Consider the following 14,120-nt stretch of genomic DNA (forward strand, 5'->3'; position numbering starts at 1 on the left):
GGGGAGGAGGAGAGTCCGGCCGCCACTCCGCGACCTGATTGGCTGCCGAGGCGGGCGCGGGCCTCCGCTCTCGGATTGGCCGGCGAGGAGGAGAAGGCGCCCGCGGATTGGCTGGGGGGCGGGACGGGGCTCAGAGATTGGTGCCCGAGGGCGTTTTCGGGGTCATCGTTGGCGGCAAAAGACGGCGGGGAAGAGACTCGCTCTCGAGGAGACGGGGATCGGGCCTGCGCCCCCTACGGGCGGAGCGGAGCCGAGCCGAACCGAACCGAGCCGAACCCAGCCGCCCCGCGGGGTCATTGCCCGGGGCGGGCGGGGCTGCGCGGGGGGCGGGCCTCTTCCCGGTCACGTGGGCCGGGCGGCCGCTTCCCGCCGAAAGGGGGGGGTGGGGCCGGAGGGGCCGTGAGGGGCAGCTGGCCGGCTGCTGGTACCGAGGGGGTGGCTGCGGGGGTCGGGGGAGCCGGGGGCAGAGGGAAGGCTTCTCCGGACGTGCCTGAAGAAAAGCTTGGGCCAGGAGAGCTCAGCCCTTGTAAAGGTACCGGCTGTTAGCGAGGGCCCTGCTTGGGGGCGTCCCCTTCCCGTGGGCTTGCCGCTGCCGGTCGCTGTGCGCCGCGGGGGCCTGGGCGGTGTGTCACCCCCCCAGCGCCCCTTCCGTGGGGCTGTGACCGCCGGTTTGGGGAGGGCAAGAAGGTAAAAAAGCGGCGTCGGCTCGGTATGGCAACATCGAGCACTTATCTTGGCTTCCTCGTGTGCTGACAAAAATGTCTTGAATGTTAAGCACCTATCCGTACGCAAAGCTTTTAATACGTTGCCCGAGGTGACGCGATTGAAATGGTGGCGCTGTGTCAGGCCGCCTGCGACGCGCACTCGGGAGGGGACAGCCGCAGAGAGCGCTCCCGTGTGCCGGAAAGCCGTGTCTCGGTGGGGCAGAAAACATAAACGTTTTATGAAAGATAATTGACTTCAGCGCGGGCGGGTTTTAAAACATACTTTACATCATCGCCTCCAGTAAAAACAAGATGTGGATTCCGCGGGAGTCGGTTTCTGCTGGCTGCCGTTGGAGTTAGTGCTGCTCCCTTGTTTCTAAAATCTAAATCCGAGGGGTTTTTCAGCATGCTATTCATTGCTGGTTGAAACTACCCGTTTTTCGTGTTACTCGCGTGGAAAAAAACACCCCATAAAAGCATGGTTTTCAGCTTTATGGCATAATAGTAGAACGAAATTAAAACAAAGAAACAAAAAACTCTTCCAGAGCTGTCCAAATAAAATAATTCCATATATCTGATTTAGATGTTTAGGTATTTATTTAGTATAAAGGTCTGCATTTGATGTTTTTTTTTAAATTTAAGCTATAATTATTTATAACTGAAAAGCACCTTCAAATTATTTCTTCTCACTAGTTATTGTGCAGCCGTTGACTTGTACAGAACAGTTTAAAAAAAAAGGAAAACCCAATTCCCCTAGGCAAGAGGGTGTACAGAAGGGTGTGCAAATAATACTGGAGAGGAAATTGGAACTAGTGAGTAGGCAGAAACGGGGACAGAGATGTGGGCTGGGATTATGCAGATTTCACGGTGAGAACAAAGAACCTGAATTTGATGCAGTAAATGGATGAGAAACCAAGAATTAGTCGTGGAACAGGATTGACCTGGAATATGTCTTTGGTGGCATTTTGAGCTTAGTGCTGCAAAGGCGTAAGTGCGAGGAAGTCAGAGGAAGAAATTGTGCATAATGATGCTAGCTGTTACAGGGACAACAATGAAAGTTGATGAGTGAGCCATCTAAGACAAGACAGTATGTTAATTATATTGTTAGCAGAAGTCAAAATAAGATGTGGACTGGAAAAAGCAGCAATCAAATATGTTCCTTTCCTCTTTGCTATATAGGACAGTCTATATATGTTATCTTTCCAACAATATTAACATAAAAGAAGAGATTAATTGGGTAATAACTAGGCTATTTATAGACCTGCTGCAGAAGACAGTGAGACTTTCAAAGCTCAAATGTCAGAAGTATGAAGATAAAGCAAAGTAGACAGAGATAAATCCATCTTTCACAATGTAGTATCACTCTCAACATCAAGGTGAGGTGAGGGCATGGGTGCAAGAAATCATCTGCAGTAACTTTCTGGTAAAATGAAGGTTGGTAGGGGGCCTTGGAAAGCCTTGAATGCATGATATGGTCCTGATCAGTCACAGTTACCACATCTTACTAATGACATTTTAAAAGCCCTTCTAGATTAACATGGAGTTCCCTTATACTGTAGATTTTAGAGAGAAATCCATACTGGTTTCTTTTCTTTCAGCTAAAAGGCCATCTTACAACTTTGGGGTTGACAACACAGCAGATAATGTCTTCTCTTGTTTTGTTCTCTCGATTGTACCTTGTCATGTATTTATGTGTGAAAAATGTATTCAAAGGTGAAGACTGTATGAACTGTATATAACTCATCAATGAATTCCCCTGCAGATTTGCTTCTTTTGAAATATGCCAATGGAAATGAAAGCTTGCCCTCCCTGAGTTACCTGGTTTGTTTTCATCTCATATGACCTCATTCACAGAGGAAATGCATTGCTGGCACAAGGGAATTGTTTACTATAAAACTGTTTTCTCAGTGACTGTGGAATTGGAAATTGAATGCTACCATAAACATTGCTCTCCAAACTGCAGTTGTACATAAAGCAATACTTAATTAATCTGACCTTAATAAATAACATCACAAAGTGTATAATTGTAAAGAGCAAGCTGACCGATGTCTGCATATACCCTGAGGATAGGGAGGGAAAAAGAATGGATAAAACATGCTCATTTCTTTGCTAATTAATCTTTAGAAGAAGCTTCAGTACAACAGTGATGTGTTTAGAGAGGGAATACAAGTAGATGAAAGCAGCCAAACTGTAAGAGCTGTTGCAGCTGTGGTTTTCTTCTTTGGTTTTGTTAATTTAAATCTTTCAACAGACTTTTGCAATAACAGTGTTGTGGGTTGAGATATTCAATACTAACCAAAGTGTGGCAACTGAAGAATCAAAGTTGTCGTGTAAACACAGAAACAAGTTTGTAAATTGGTAACACTACAGCACAAATGGCCCATATTAGAAGTGCCCTCTTGATCTTCTTGAAAGGTAAATGCTCCCAAAACATACCAGGTACATGTAAAAGAAACACGGCTTGTTTTAAGATGCCTTCAAGAGAAGGGATGAAGTTTTAGAAGAGCAGGTGGCAAGGTTGCAGCCTCTAGCCTCTGGAGTCACTTGTATTGTGCCCAGCTATTCATCTGCTGAGTTTTCTGGTTGTGTTTTCTGCATACTGGGAAGGGGAAAGGGAGACTGGGATTGATAGGCTACACAGTGGTAAAGCCAGAGCCGCCTTGGTGTGATTTCCATCTAGCCTGTCTTACTGCATTTAGAAAAAGAAATACCAGTGAAAGAGTAACTTCCAAGGCCAAGGAAAACAACTTTTTCCCTTTATCCTTCTAAGGTAAGCTGTTTTTCTTTCTGTCCTTCCCCCTTTTTTTTGTAGCAAGCCTAGGTGGGGCATCCAGCAGCCCTCAAGAAATGAACATTAATGGCTACGAGAGATTAGAGCCATGTTAATAATTCTGGGTTCCTGTGAAGCTCCAGGTTTTAGAATAATGGCGGCCTAGACAGGTGGTTCCTGTCAACCAACTTTCTTGATTTCTTCTTGAGGAAGAATAGCACATGGGAAAATCAGAGCTGCTGTACTTGATCAGAAAAGGATCTGTCTTTTCATATATATAATGTACTGTCTGTCTCTGACAGCTGTCCATAGAGGATACTTGGGAAAGAGAGAGATGATGGCCTGTATATGGTGTTGACTAATGTAGCTGGCTGAAGCATGTATCACACCTGGTTGTCTGCCTGGCTGCGCTTCCCCAAACCAATCAACAGGCCCCCCGTAGCTGGACAGCAGCTCGCGTACCAGTCATCGTGCTGGGCAGAGATCATGGAATTGTTCTTGTATTGCAGGGCAAAAGGGCTCCCGGAGCACTACCCAGGCTAGAATACCCTGGCTAGGTACCCTCTTTGCTGGAGAGCTGTTGGGCTGATCTTGTGGGTCTTCCTAGACTTCCCGTACTGCCATACTCGGCGTATTAGCCAGGAGGTGCTTGCTTGCAGCCACCAGCTCCCCAGATGTCCTTATCTGGTGAACTCGGGCAGGGAGAGGCCCAGGGGCTTCTGCAGAGTAACTCCCCAAGGTTGCCAGCACACAGACAGGTGGTCTAGGTAGCCCAGGCTCAGGTCAAACCAAGGCAGGCTGCCTGCTGGGAGCAGAGGAGGTGTTGGGGGCTGATTTTGTGGTACAGAAGCAAGCAACATGCACATATATAGGCCAGCCACCAGCCTAGTTTCTCAGGGCTTCTGCAACAGTGTTGGGATGAACACACTGGAAACAAATGCTGAAAGCACTGTTTAAGCCAGAATTTTTTCTTCATACTTTTCTTCAAGCTTAGTTAACTGTTTAATGTGTTTGCCACAGTTGGTTTTTTTAAAGTAAAATGATATCCAAAATGAACAACTTGAAATTGTGAATCATTATCTGTTTTGTTTTCTATGTAATGCTGAAGAAGTAACTGTACCAATATTTTCCATATTGTGCAATAGAGCTATTGAAATAAAATTAATGACAACCCATAGTAAAAGGAAGGTTTTAGTGTCTTGTGTCTTAAAAAGCCATAAATTAAACTCGGGTCCAATTTCATGTGGTGTCTGTGTTTCTATTTGGTACACTGAGTTATACCAGACCTCACACTGGAACAATTTGCTGTTCACACTTGGACATAAGAGACTCCTTGGCTTGCTAAGTATTCCTAGGGTGCTGTGAGTTGGAGAATGCCGAGCAGCCTCCCTCTCCTCAGGTGGCATGGAAGAGCAGGCAAGAATGGGCACAGGAGGGAACAGGCTGTGGTGCCCTTTACATGGGAAGGCTCAGTGCTAAAACTTCAAAAGATGTGTAAGAAGTGAAAGCAGGCATTTCACACTAGGACATCTGCTTTGTCTCTCGACATAAAAGCACCCATTCTCTGTTGTTCTTGTCACCCCAAAAATTATACTCAAGCAGATGATTGCAATGGAAGTTCATGTTACAAGATAGCACACGTGACACCGTTGTTAACAGCAGCTGTCTGGCCAGCTCGGAAGCCAGAGAGACGTGAAGTGCACATTTGGCTGACCCCGAAGCCATGGCAGGCTGTGTGATACCCCATTGCCTCGCCCCTATTCCGTCACATCACATATGGAGGAGAAGTGGCTGCCAGTGCTGCACTTTCTGTGGGGTGGCACCTACCTTTCACTGGAAAACTGGGTGATCAGAGGAAGGGAAGGGTCTCGCAGACCTAAGAAACCCCACTGACCCTTTGTTTAACAAACTGAGAACAGTAATGTGAGGATTACTGTGGTTTCACCTGCCTTTGCTCCCTATCTGTCTAGGAAATCCACAGCTGCTGTGGTTTGCAGTTACCAGTTACCATCTCTAAGCTCATGTTGTGATGCTGTGACACAGTGCACTTTAATACAGAATTTTATCTGTGGAGAAACTAGCTCCTTGGTCACTGTCTGTTTTTAGGTTTCCATGTAGTAATTCTAGCTGGACAGCTGAGGAAGGAAGCCTTTCCTGGCTGTTTTTGATGAAGTGATTCAGGAATTACTATTGAAGCTACCGCATTGCTTGTATCATGTTTCACCATTCCTCAGAAGCAGCCTTCCACCCATCACTGTCATTATTACCTTCCTAGATATGTATTCTCATTAATGCTTTCACTTTTTAGCGAGATAGGGAGTATTATTGTGATGATACTTGCAGCAACTTCTGACCTATTTCTTTCATTTTACCTGATTTCTGCTCAGCAGCTTGGAGGTAAAGTTGCTCCTACCCAAGTTGGTAGAGTTGTTTTTCCAAAATAGGCATAATTTTGTGCATTATATCATCATACCTTTTGAAACATGTACCTCTAGGTAATTTTAAAGATTGAAAGGTCCTGAATGTCTATGAGTTTGCTCTGCTTCAGGATTAAGCTACCAGTTATACCACCACAAGTCATTCAGTCAAGCCATGTCTATTATATGTGCATTATATAACTCAGTCTTATTACAGAAGATTGAATTAATGATTTGCAGTCTTGGTAGGCCTCTGGTTTCTCAAAAAACTTACCTTTTGTAGGTGATGATCTCAGGTAGTTGACAGTGTTTCATGTTTCTAGAGTTGCTTGGCCTACCCCACATAGCTGCGTGGGAGAGCTTCATACTCTGCCATGGCTCTTTGCTCTGTAGCTGCACTCTTAAAAACACTGGAAGAAGTTAAATTACATCCTCCAGGTTCGTGCCAGGTTTACCGTCAAAGCAATTCAGAGAACTTACTTTGCTCAATCTTTTAACACGAATTAAATCTGTTTCCAGTTCCAGGTAACACGCTGGATACACAAACACCAGCCTCTTGCCAGTGCTGTATTTCTTGGATGCAATTACACAACATCTGCCCTTGTTATCAGTCCCCGATAAACTATCCTTGGCATGCACTGCAGAGGAGCTGCTGTTATGCAATGGAAAGTTAGATCTCTTGTACATAGCTCTGTTCTCCTCCTCTAACCCAAGAAACGAGTACAAAATAGCTTGCTGAGAGCAAGCAGTTCAGCCATCTCTCCCCCTTGCACTGCTATTAAATCCATCAGAGTTGCTTGTGCTCCTCCAGGTCTGTTTCCATCCTCTGGGAGCACAGCTCATTGCCATCCAGCTGTCAGCCAGGGAAAGGACCACGTGTACAGATGGGCCCTTTCGCTTTGAAGGGGGAAAAAGGAAATCAGAGACACTGTTAGCATTTGCTTTGCTGCATATAAACTCGCTTTGGTATAAACACTGGAGAAATACAGGAACATAAGGAGCTTTGAAATAGGATTTAAAAAGGAATCAGTGCCTTATCTTCCATTTGAGGGGAAAAAAAATGGTGTGAGGGACAGAGGGTAAGTCAGACAGAAGAAGAAAGAAACCAAAATTAGAATAGCAAAAAAAGAGAATACTACTCAAAAGCAGCAGGAAAGAGCAGGCATAGATTGCCAATTAACACTTCATATCAAAGGAAAATTCTGATAAAAACCTTTTTCTCCTTCTAAGAAGCATCATACATTTGCAGTATCTACTGCAGCAAAGCAATCTTTACAGAAAAGAAGGCCCAAGAGAATAAGCCAAGTAGCTGCAAAGCTTGTGGAAACCGTTTCACATCGCTTACAACTAGGACAAAAACAGGACACAACCCCATGGGAGCCTGGGGCTTCGGCATCGCTGCCCTTGCTCACCAGCTGATTTGCACCCTGTGCCAGCTACAGGGGGTCCGAGGCCCAGACCAGTGTCTCTCACCCCACACGTGTCCCTGGGGATGCGTTTACCCTGTGTAGAGTCTCAGGCTGCCCAGGAAGACCACCACCACCACTCCACCCCACCCCACAAAACCCCCCAACAATCTACAAATGCTCTAACACCTAAACCTGGAACAAGCAAGCATCTCACAGTGCTACAAGTGCTGGATGAAGGTAACTTTGTAGTAACTACCAGTAGTACATTTGGTGGGTTGTCACACAGATACGGGCACCTTTTTGAGGTGTTCGTAACCAGCATTTGCGTGTGCGGACATGCATGTGTATCACAGCCCTCTGTGTGTGCTGGGGCAGGGACTGTCTGCTGGTGGGGACATCCCGTCTCTGCCCTGAAGCTGGTGAAGGCGCAGTGATGATGAAGAGCAGGCAGAAGACTTTGGCTCTGTCAGCAGGACCTACAGCTCCTGTGGAAACTATTGCTACAACTACAGAAGGTTTGCCGTCAGGCAGGAAAGTCACCTGCTTGTTTCCATACTGATAGTGGACATGTGGATCATGGGCATGAGGTTTTTGGGCAAGTGAAAAAAACAAACCAAAAAAGAAAAGATTTTTAAATTTTAGAGACAGAACAGAACTGGACACGAACGCAAAGCCCACATCAAAATAAAAGCAGGTATAAAGATTAAAAACACACCAAAAAGCAGTAATTGCTTTGGTATTTGGTTGTGTACAGAGCAATTCACGGCTGTGATTAATTCATTAGAAATCTTTAAAACTCCAGGTGAGCTCAGGCTTAGCCAGGCAAGAGCATGAACATTTCAACTGGCATTTTAAATGGCACATTCAAAAACTGCAGTCAGCTACTTTTCCAGATTTTCTAAAATCTTACCAAAAAAAAAAAAAAAAAAAAAAAAGGCCTTGCCAGGTCAGAGCCTCCCAGCTCCAGCCCATCATGCTCCAGCCCCCAAGGAGGAGAGGAAGGAAAAATGATCATTTGGATTAGCAGTGTTTTAATTTTTTCCCTCGCTTTCTATTGGGCAAACAATTCACTCGACTCTTCCAGAGCCCGTCACTGCTGTAACAGTCCTTATTTGCCATTGTATTTTCTGGATGAGATGGCGGTATTTATAGCAACTTTCTCAGTCCCTTGCCTAGTTGACTCGTTATTGCCAAGACACTGACAGAGCAGTAGCAGAAGACAACTACTCCAGCTGAAAGTACTATTTTTTTTGTATAACAAATTACCTGTGGACAGTCATCAGCCCACAACACAACAGAGTGAGTCAGAGGAAATTATTGTTTATCATTTACAGAACACATGTGACACTGCACATGTTTGAAAGCCAAGTCCCTGCCTTGAATAGCTTAGATTTAAATTAGCTGAGGCAGCAGAGGAGGGAGGGCAAGCCTTGCCAACTCGTGGCATGGTGCCTGGTAATAGGTCACCAAGCAGGAAAGGAAACCCTGGCTTCATTATCAACATCAGGCCTGCGCTCAGGTGTCGGTGACTTATTTCCTGGAGACATCACCAAACGTGACCAAAGCCTCTTTAGAAGAAAACTTAGCTCCTGCTATGATGCAGCTAGAACATATTTTCATGACTAATAGTTGAGAAGTCCAAATAAACGAGCCTTAAAATACAAAGTATTTCTGCAAAAGGCAAGCAGATTGTACACGTGCCAGGTACTGTGCACAGATGGTACAGACAGATGGACGCTGGCATCCCCAAACGCTGAGTTAATGTGATGAAGGGAAGAAGTATCCTTGAGCGTTTATTCATCCAAGTTGGAGCCTCTTAGGTAGGATGAAGGACGGAAAGTTGAGCAAACAGAAAATAGCACAAAACAGTGACCTAGTCAAAAAGCTGCTATCAGAAGGGCGTGTGTGTGTGTATGTAGAGGTAGGGAGGGAGAGGAAGAATTGTAATTAGGTCACAGGGACCAAAAGACAAATAACAGGACAAGCTTATCTAATACCTGGGCTGTCACTACACAAGTGCCAGAACAGAGGATGCACACACAATTAAGTTTTTATACAGTTAATTATGATGACAGACAATTTGTGGAATAAAATATCTAAATTAAAATAGTGTTAATAAAAAGCTAAAGAAAAATCAAAGGGGAAAGCACTGGAGCTATGCCACGTGAGCTACAACAAAAAGCTACCTGTTCAAGAATAAAAGGAACAATGTTTTGATAATAATTAAGTATCTGTTGGAATAGCAGCACAGTAGAAAACAGTCCACCAAGTTCTTGCAATAGTTTACGTAAGTTACAGGAATGGCTTTCAGTCAACCATGATTACTAGGGTGAATCTGGTTAAGACCAAAAACATGTATGGAAGCCAATCATGAAACAAGCTTGTCATTCTGGAGGAAGGAAAGAGTAAACAGCAAAATAAAGACGTTCCTGTGTATTTCAACAGATCAGAACTACTAGAAAGCTTCCTGTCAAGATAATCCTCAAAAAACAACAACAGAGAATATCTAGTTGTATTCTTATTATAAGACAACTAAACAAACACAAAAAGTAGATCAAAATCCCTGACCAGAGAACATTCAGCAGCTTCTTTGCTTCAATTGACAAAGTAAGATCAGACACCCCTAGCAGCCAGGAGCATGAACAAAAGTGATTCAAAAGTAACTCCCTCAGCTACCTCTGTTCAGCTCCACTAATTAAAACAAAAGCCTATTGGAAGACCAACAGATAATTTGAAAAACAAAACCAATCAAACAAGAAAACTGAAGGAGATTTGTACACTTGGCTCGTGCTAGAGAACGACAAAATAAAGCCAACAGGTAAATCAGGGAAGAAACAAGACTCTGGAATTTAAGGTCAATCAGGCAACACAGGGGAAAAAAATGTAACAGTTTACTGTGCTTTTCTAACCCTATGAGTATATGCATTGAGATGTATGCCACAAGTGACAGGAAATCCCAAGTTTAATGTCAATGTGAAGAAACCATCTATGAAGAACACAACTGATTTAACTGAAAAATATTTTACCCACAGGAAAGAAAATGACTTTTCACATTGCAGTCAGTAAGCAGTAACACCAGAAGTCAGGAAAAAAATGTGTAAGCTAAGTAGCCAGAGATGAGTCATACATCAGACCTTACGAAAAATGTATAACTAATTCATCCAGTGTTTACAGAGGTTTTGATTACGTAAAGCAAACAGAACCCTTCATAAACGCTGTAATTTAGAGTATTTTCAATTAACAATGAAAAGTAAAAAGTGATTTTGCACACACCACACAAACAAATTCGGGGGGGGGGGGGGGGGGGGGAAGTGTGTGTGTATCATCTATTCTGGAATCAATTAATAATATTACAGAGCTTTCCAGTTAAGTTATTCCCATTTTACAAAGACAGCAAACCAAAAAGTTGTCCTCATAGCTGCAATTCTAAGCAGCGATGTTTATTTGGAATAATTTCTAAAAACAACTTTAAACATCAAACATTAATGCTCCTGTTACAGATGTCATCCCACAACTGAGCAAGCAGCAACATATAAATTTAAAACACACAGTATGCTTTTCTTCTACATTAAAGATAAGAGATTACACATTTAAGTTTATGGAAACCATAGGACAAATCAGCCTACCACAAAAAAAAAAAAAGTTCCTGAGAATTAAGATTGCAGTAAGGACTCCTTTTAAAAAAGTTCAAGAGACAAGTACTTCAGATAGTAGCTTCTAAACCTCCGGGTGAGACCCCTGCCAGTATGTGGCTGACTTCTGAAGCGTTCACAAGAAGCAACTAAGAAAAAGCAATCCTGATGCAATAAGGATTAAGTTTACTATACATAGTTGCCCACACCTACACTGGAATTCCTGCCCTCATCTCCCCAAAGGTGCACAAAAAGATCCGCAGTCCACCGATTCACATTGACACATTCCAATGTAAGACAGAGGTAAAGCTGTATGTAACTGAATGATTTTGGAAAGAATGTTAGCAAACAAAAGGTCAGCACCTTGCAGATCAAAGAATTTCTAATTATGTAATTTGTTTATCTGTTAAACATAGAAACCAAAGTCTAAAAAAAAAATAATAAATCAAGCAGAAAACAGTTAACATTGAAGAAATACTCAAAGAACATAGCTGATGTTGTACTGTAACATTTTACTTCATTTACATACAGCAAGTTTCACCCGTCCTATGATTTAAAAAGTACACAAAATATGTACATAAAGGAAACCAAACCCCATCAAAAGATGATCATGTGTGTGTATGTACATATACACACACAAAATGTGCAAATTTCTTTTAATCCAAATTAAACGAAGTGTAAGCAGGATAGAGTTGTACAATGATAATGGAACACGGTATTCTAGGTATCCTAATGATGTTTCGTATCTACAGCCAGTGCAAACTTACAAGGCACAAACTCAACGCTGACACTGTAGTGTTGTAAGTTACATTCAGGCACATCTCAATTTGTAATTCTTCAGTAAAAGATCAATGGAAGTGCTACTTCTGTACTAAACTGCCAGCCTTCTCTCAAAGTTTAATCACCAAATTGATGTAATATAGATGCAATAGTTATCAGTAGGGATCTGAGTTAATTTACAGCTGGAAACTGTGGCTAAAACATCCGTTACACTCTCCTCACATGTGAAAGTATGCTATACCCCAAAATACTTCCCATACACTCCAAAGACTACCTATACCTTGCCAGCCTTGACATGTGGAATTTTACAGGATATTACTAGCACTTTTTTTCTAAATTTAGTCAAACTCCTGCAGAAGGTAAATCCAGATTAAAAAAAAAAAAACACAAAACATGAAAACCACCAAGAACAGCCAGCAAAACACCTTCTGAGATACTTGCATTTAACAAACTTTTGCTAAATTGCATAGTGACAGTGTGTACCAGCTAGTAAAGAGTTAAAAACAAAAGCTTGCTGTTTAAGGCAAAATTTTAATACAGCATAGCAGAAAAAGCCAAATACCATTTCCATCAGTATTTAAACAAAGTACTGGCCCATGTAGTCTTATCCTCACAGTGTTTTCTTTCTTACTTTGATAGCAAACCCACACATGTAGTATGCTTGATTAGCAAAATTTGTTGATTTTTATAAATGACAGCAATTAATATGTAGGCTGATTGATACTGAAAACACTCAACAAATATGTTCTCTTCCACCCCTCAAAAAAGGGTTTTTGAGCCTATTGGGAGTTTGAAACTCACTTGTACCCAAGGTCTAATATAATAACTAAAATTGAACTAATCATTTAAAATTTTCTAGTATTTAATAGACATTACCACATCACTTTGCTGTCTCACCCTAAAATGGTATTTTCATATTATTTTCAATAGAATACATTTAATAGACATCTGAGGAAAACAATACAATACAAAAGCTTAAGGGTCTTTGCAAAGGTATCTTCTATTTCTTCTGCAAAATAAGAAAGAAGTGATTTTATTGGCATTTACTTGAAGTGCCATCAATAAAGACACAAGAATACTTAAGAAAGCAAAAAAGTTCTAAAACTCCGCATATATCTTTGGTTTAGCCTTCCTGACCAAAGTCTTCTGTAAACTTCTTTAACTTCTCCAGGTCCTGTTCATTAACTGTTGGTTTTGTGCTAGCTAGCGACCTGAGCATATCGATCTGTCAGAAAAAGAAAAAAAAACCCACAAGTGTTTTCAGAAACAAGTGTAGTATCACTGCTAACAATCTTGTTGTCAAGACAAATATACATTAAAAAGCCCATTAGAACAAGATGACCACAGGAGCTCTTATTTACACAAAACTTGGAGCCTAAACACTTCTACACAGAGGCAGCATTTTAGCCCTGTGAAAACAGTCAACTGTCAGTGAGTTTTCTAGTAACGAAACCGCAACCTCAGGTTTAGGTTTAAGCCGCTCATACATTCAAGCTCTATTAATCTCCTTTTACCAAAAAGAACTTTTTTTTTTTTGGTCAGTTATTATTTTCAATCCATCTTTAACTACAGCAGTTTAAAGTGGAAAATAGATACTCCCACATATTCTTCACAGTCCAGCAAAATAAAATGGTAGTTCATGATTCATCTCTAGCAACATTTTACTGTTCATGATCAGTAATTTCTGTCTCTTCAATTCAGTTTCCTAGGTAAATATTCAGACACCAGAAAAAGGAGTTCAGAAAAATCACAGGTCTGCAAAGTTGAAAGCAGCAGTTAAAATATCCTATGACTAAAAAGGGGCAGGAAAACTAAATCAGGTCCTAGCCAGAAGCAACTGAAAAACGTAGATGCCTAACACCACTTATTACTACAAAATCATGGGTAAACCCAAAGTTAATATGATTTCCTATATTTGAGATCTGTCTCATCAGACTAGAGATACACTGCTTCGAAAGAATGAAAGCCTGATCTTTTTAAGGACAAGAACTGATTTTGGGCACTGAAACAACCACCTATGCAACCAGAGCATCAGAGCTCAGGTACCACTAGGAGCACACAAGGAATTGGTATGTTTAATTCCAGGAGACACTGATTAAAAATCTGCTTAGACCATGCAGGCAGAAGTTTCAGGGCAGGCCTGCACCTGCACACATCCTTTTGTGTTTCCTCAGTATGCAAACACGCACAGAAAATTATTTTCTGAAATATGGGCACTGCTATAATTACAAAGCAGTGCCTACTGTTTTAGAGGTTTTGTGATCCCATGAAATACATAAATTTCTTTCTTTCACTTACAGGACTGTTTGCTGACAAGAAATGACAGCAGCACAGGTTTGTTATCAAGTCCTTCCCTCAAACACTGTACTTAAATTCAGAATCTCCTTTTGTTGCTCTTGGGGGGAAAA

At 42.1% G+C, this 14,120-nt stretch overlaps 1 protein-coding gene and 1 long non-coding RNA gene across 3 annotated transcripts in view; one reads left to right on the forward strand and one right to left on the reverse strand.

Moving 5' to 3' along the window:
- The first annotated feature begins 124 nt into the window (after nt 1-124).
- On the forward strand, nt 125-12,112 carry LOC308059887. The gene is made up of 2 exons (XR_013926473.1): nt 125-532; nt 2,303-12,112. It is a non-coding gene; the product is annotated as an uncharacterized lncRNA (long non-coding RNA).
- Nucleotides 11,425-14,120, reverse strand: part of VPS4B (vacuolar protein sorting 4 homolog B) — a 19,755-nt gene continuing 17,059 nt past the window's right edge. For both annotated transcript variants that reach the window (XM_080377822.1, XM_080377821.1), the window contains one exon: nt 11,425-12,937. In XM_080377822.1, the coding sequence (XP_080233948.1) occupies nt 12,836-12,937 (102 nt within the window). In that variant the 3' untranslated portion in view covers nt 11,425-12,835. The remainder of the gene's footprint in view (nt 12,938-14,120) is intronic.

The sequence above is a fragment of the Falco punctatus genome (genome assembly GCF_963210335.1).
Source record: "Falco punctatus genome assembly, chromosome: 3".
NCBI lineage: Eukaryota > Metazoa > Chordata > Aves > Falconiformes > Falconidae > Falco > Falco punctatus.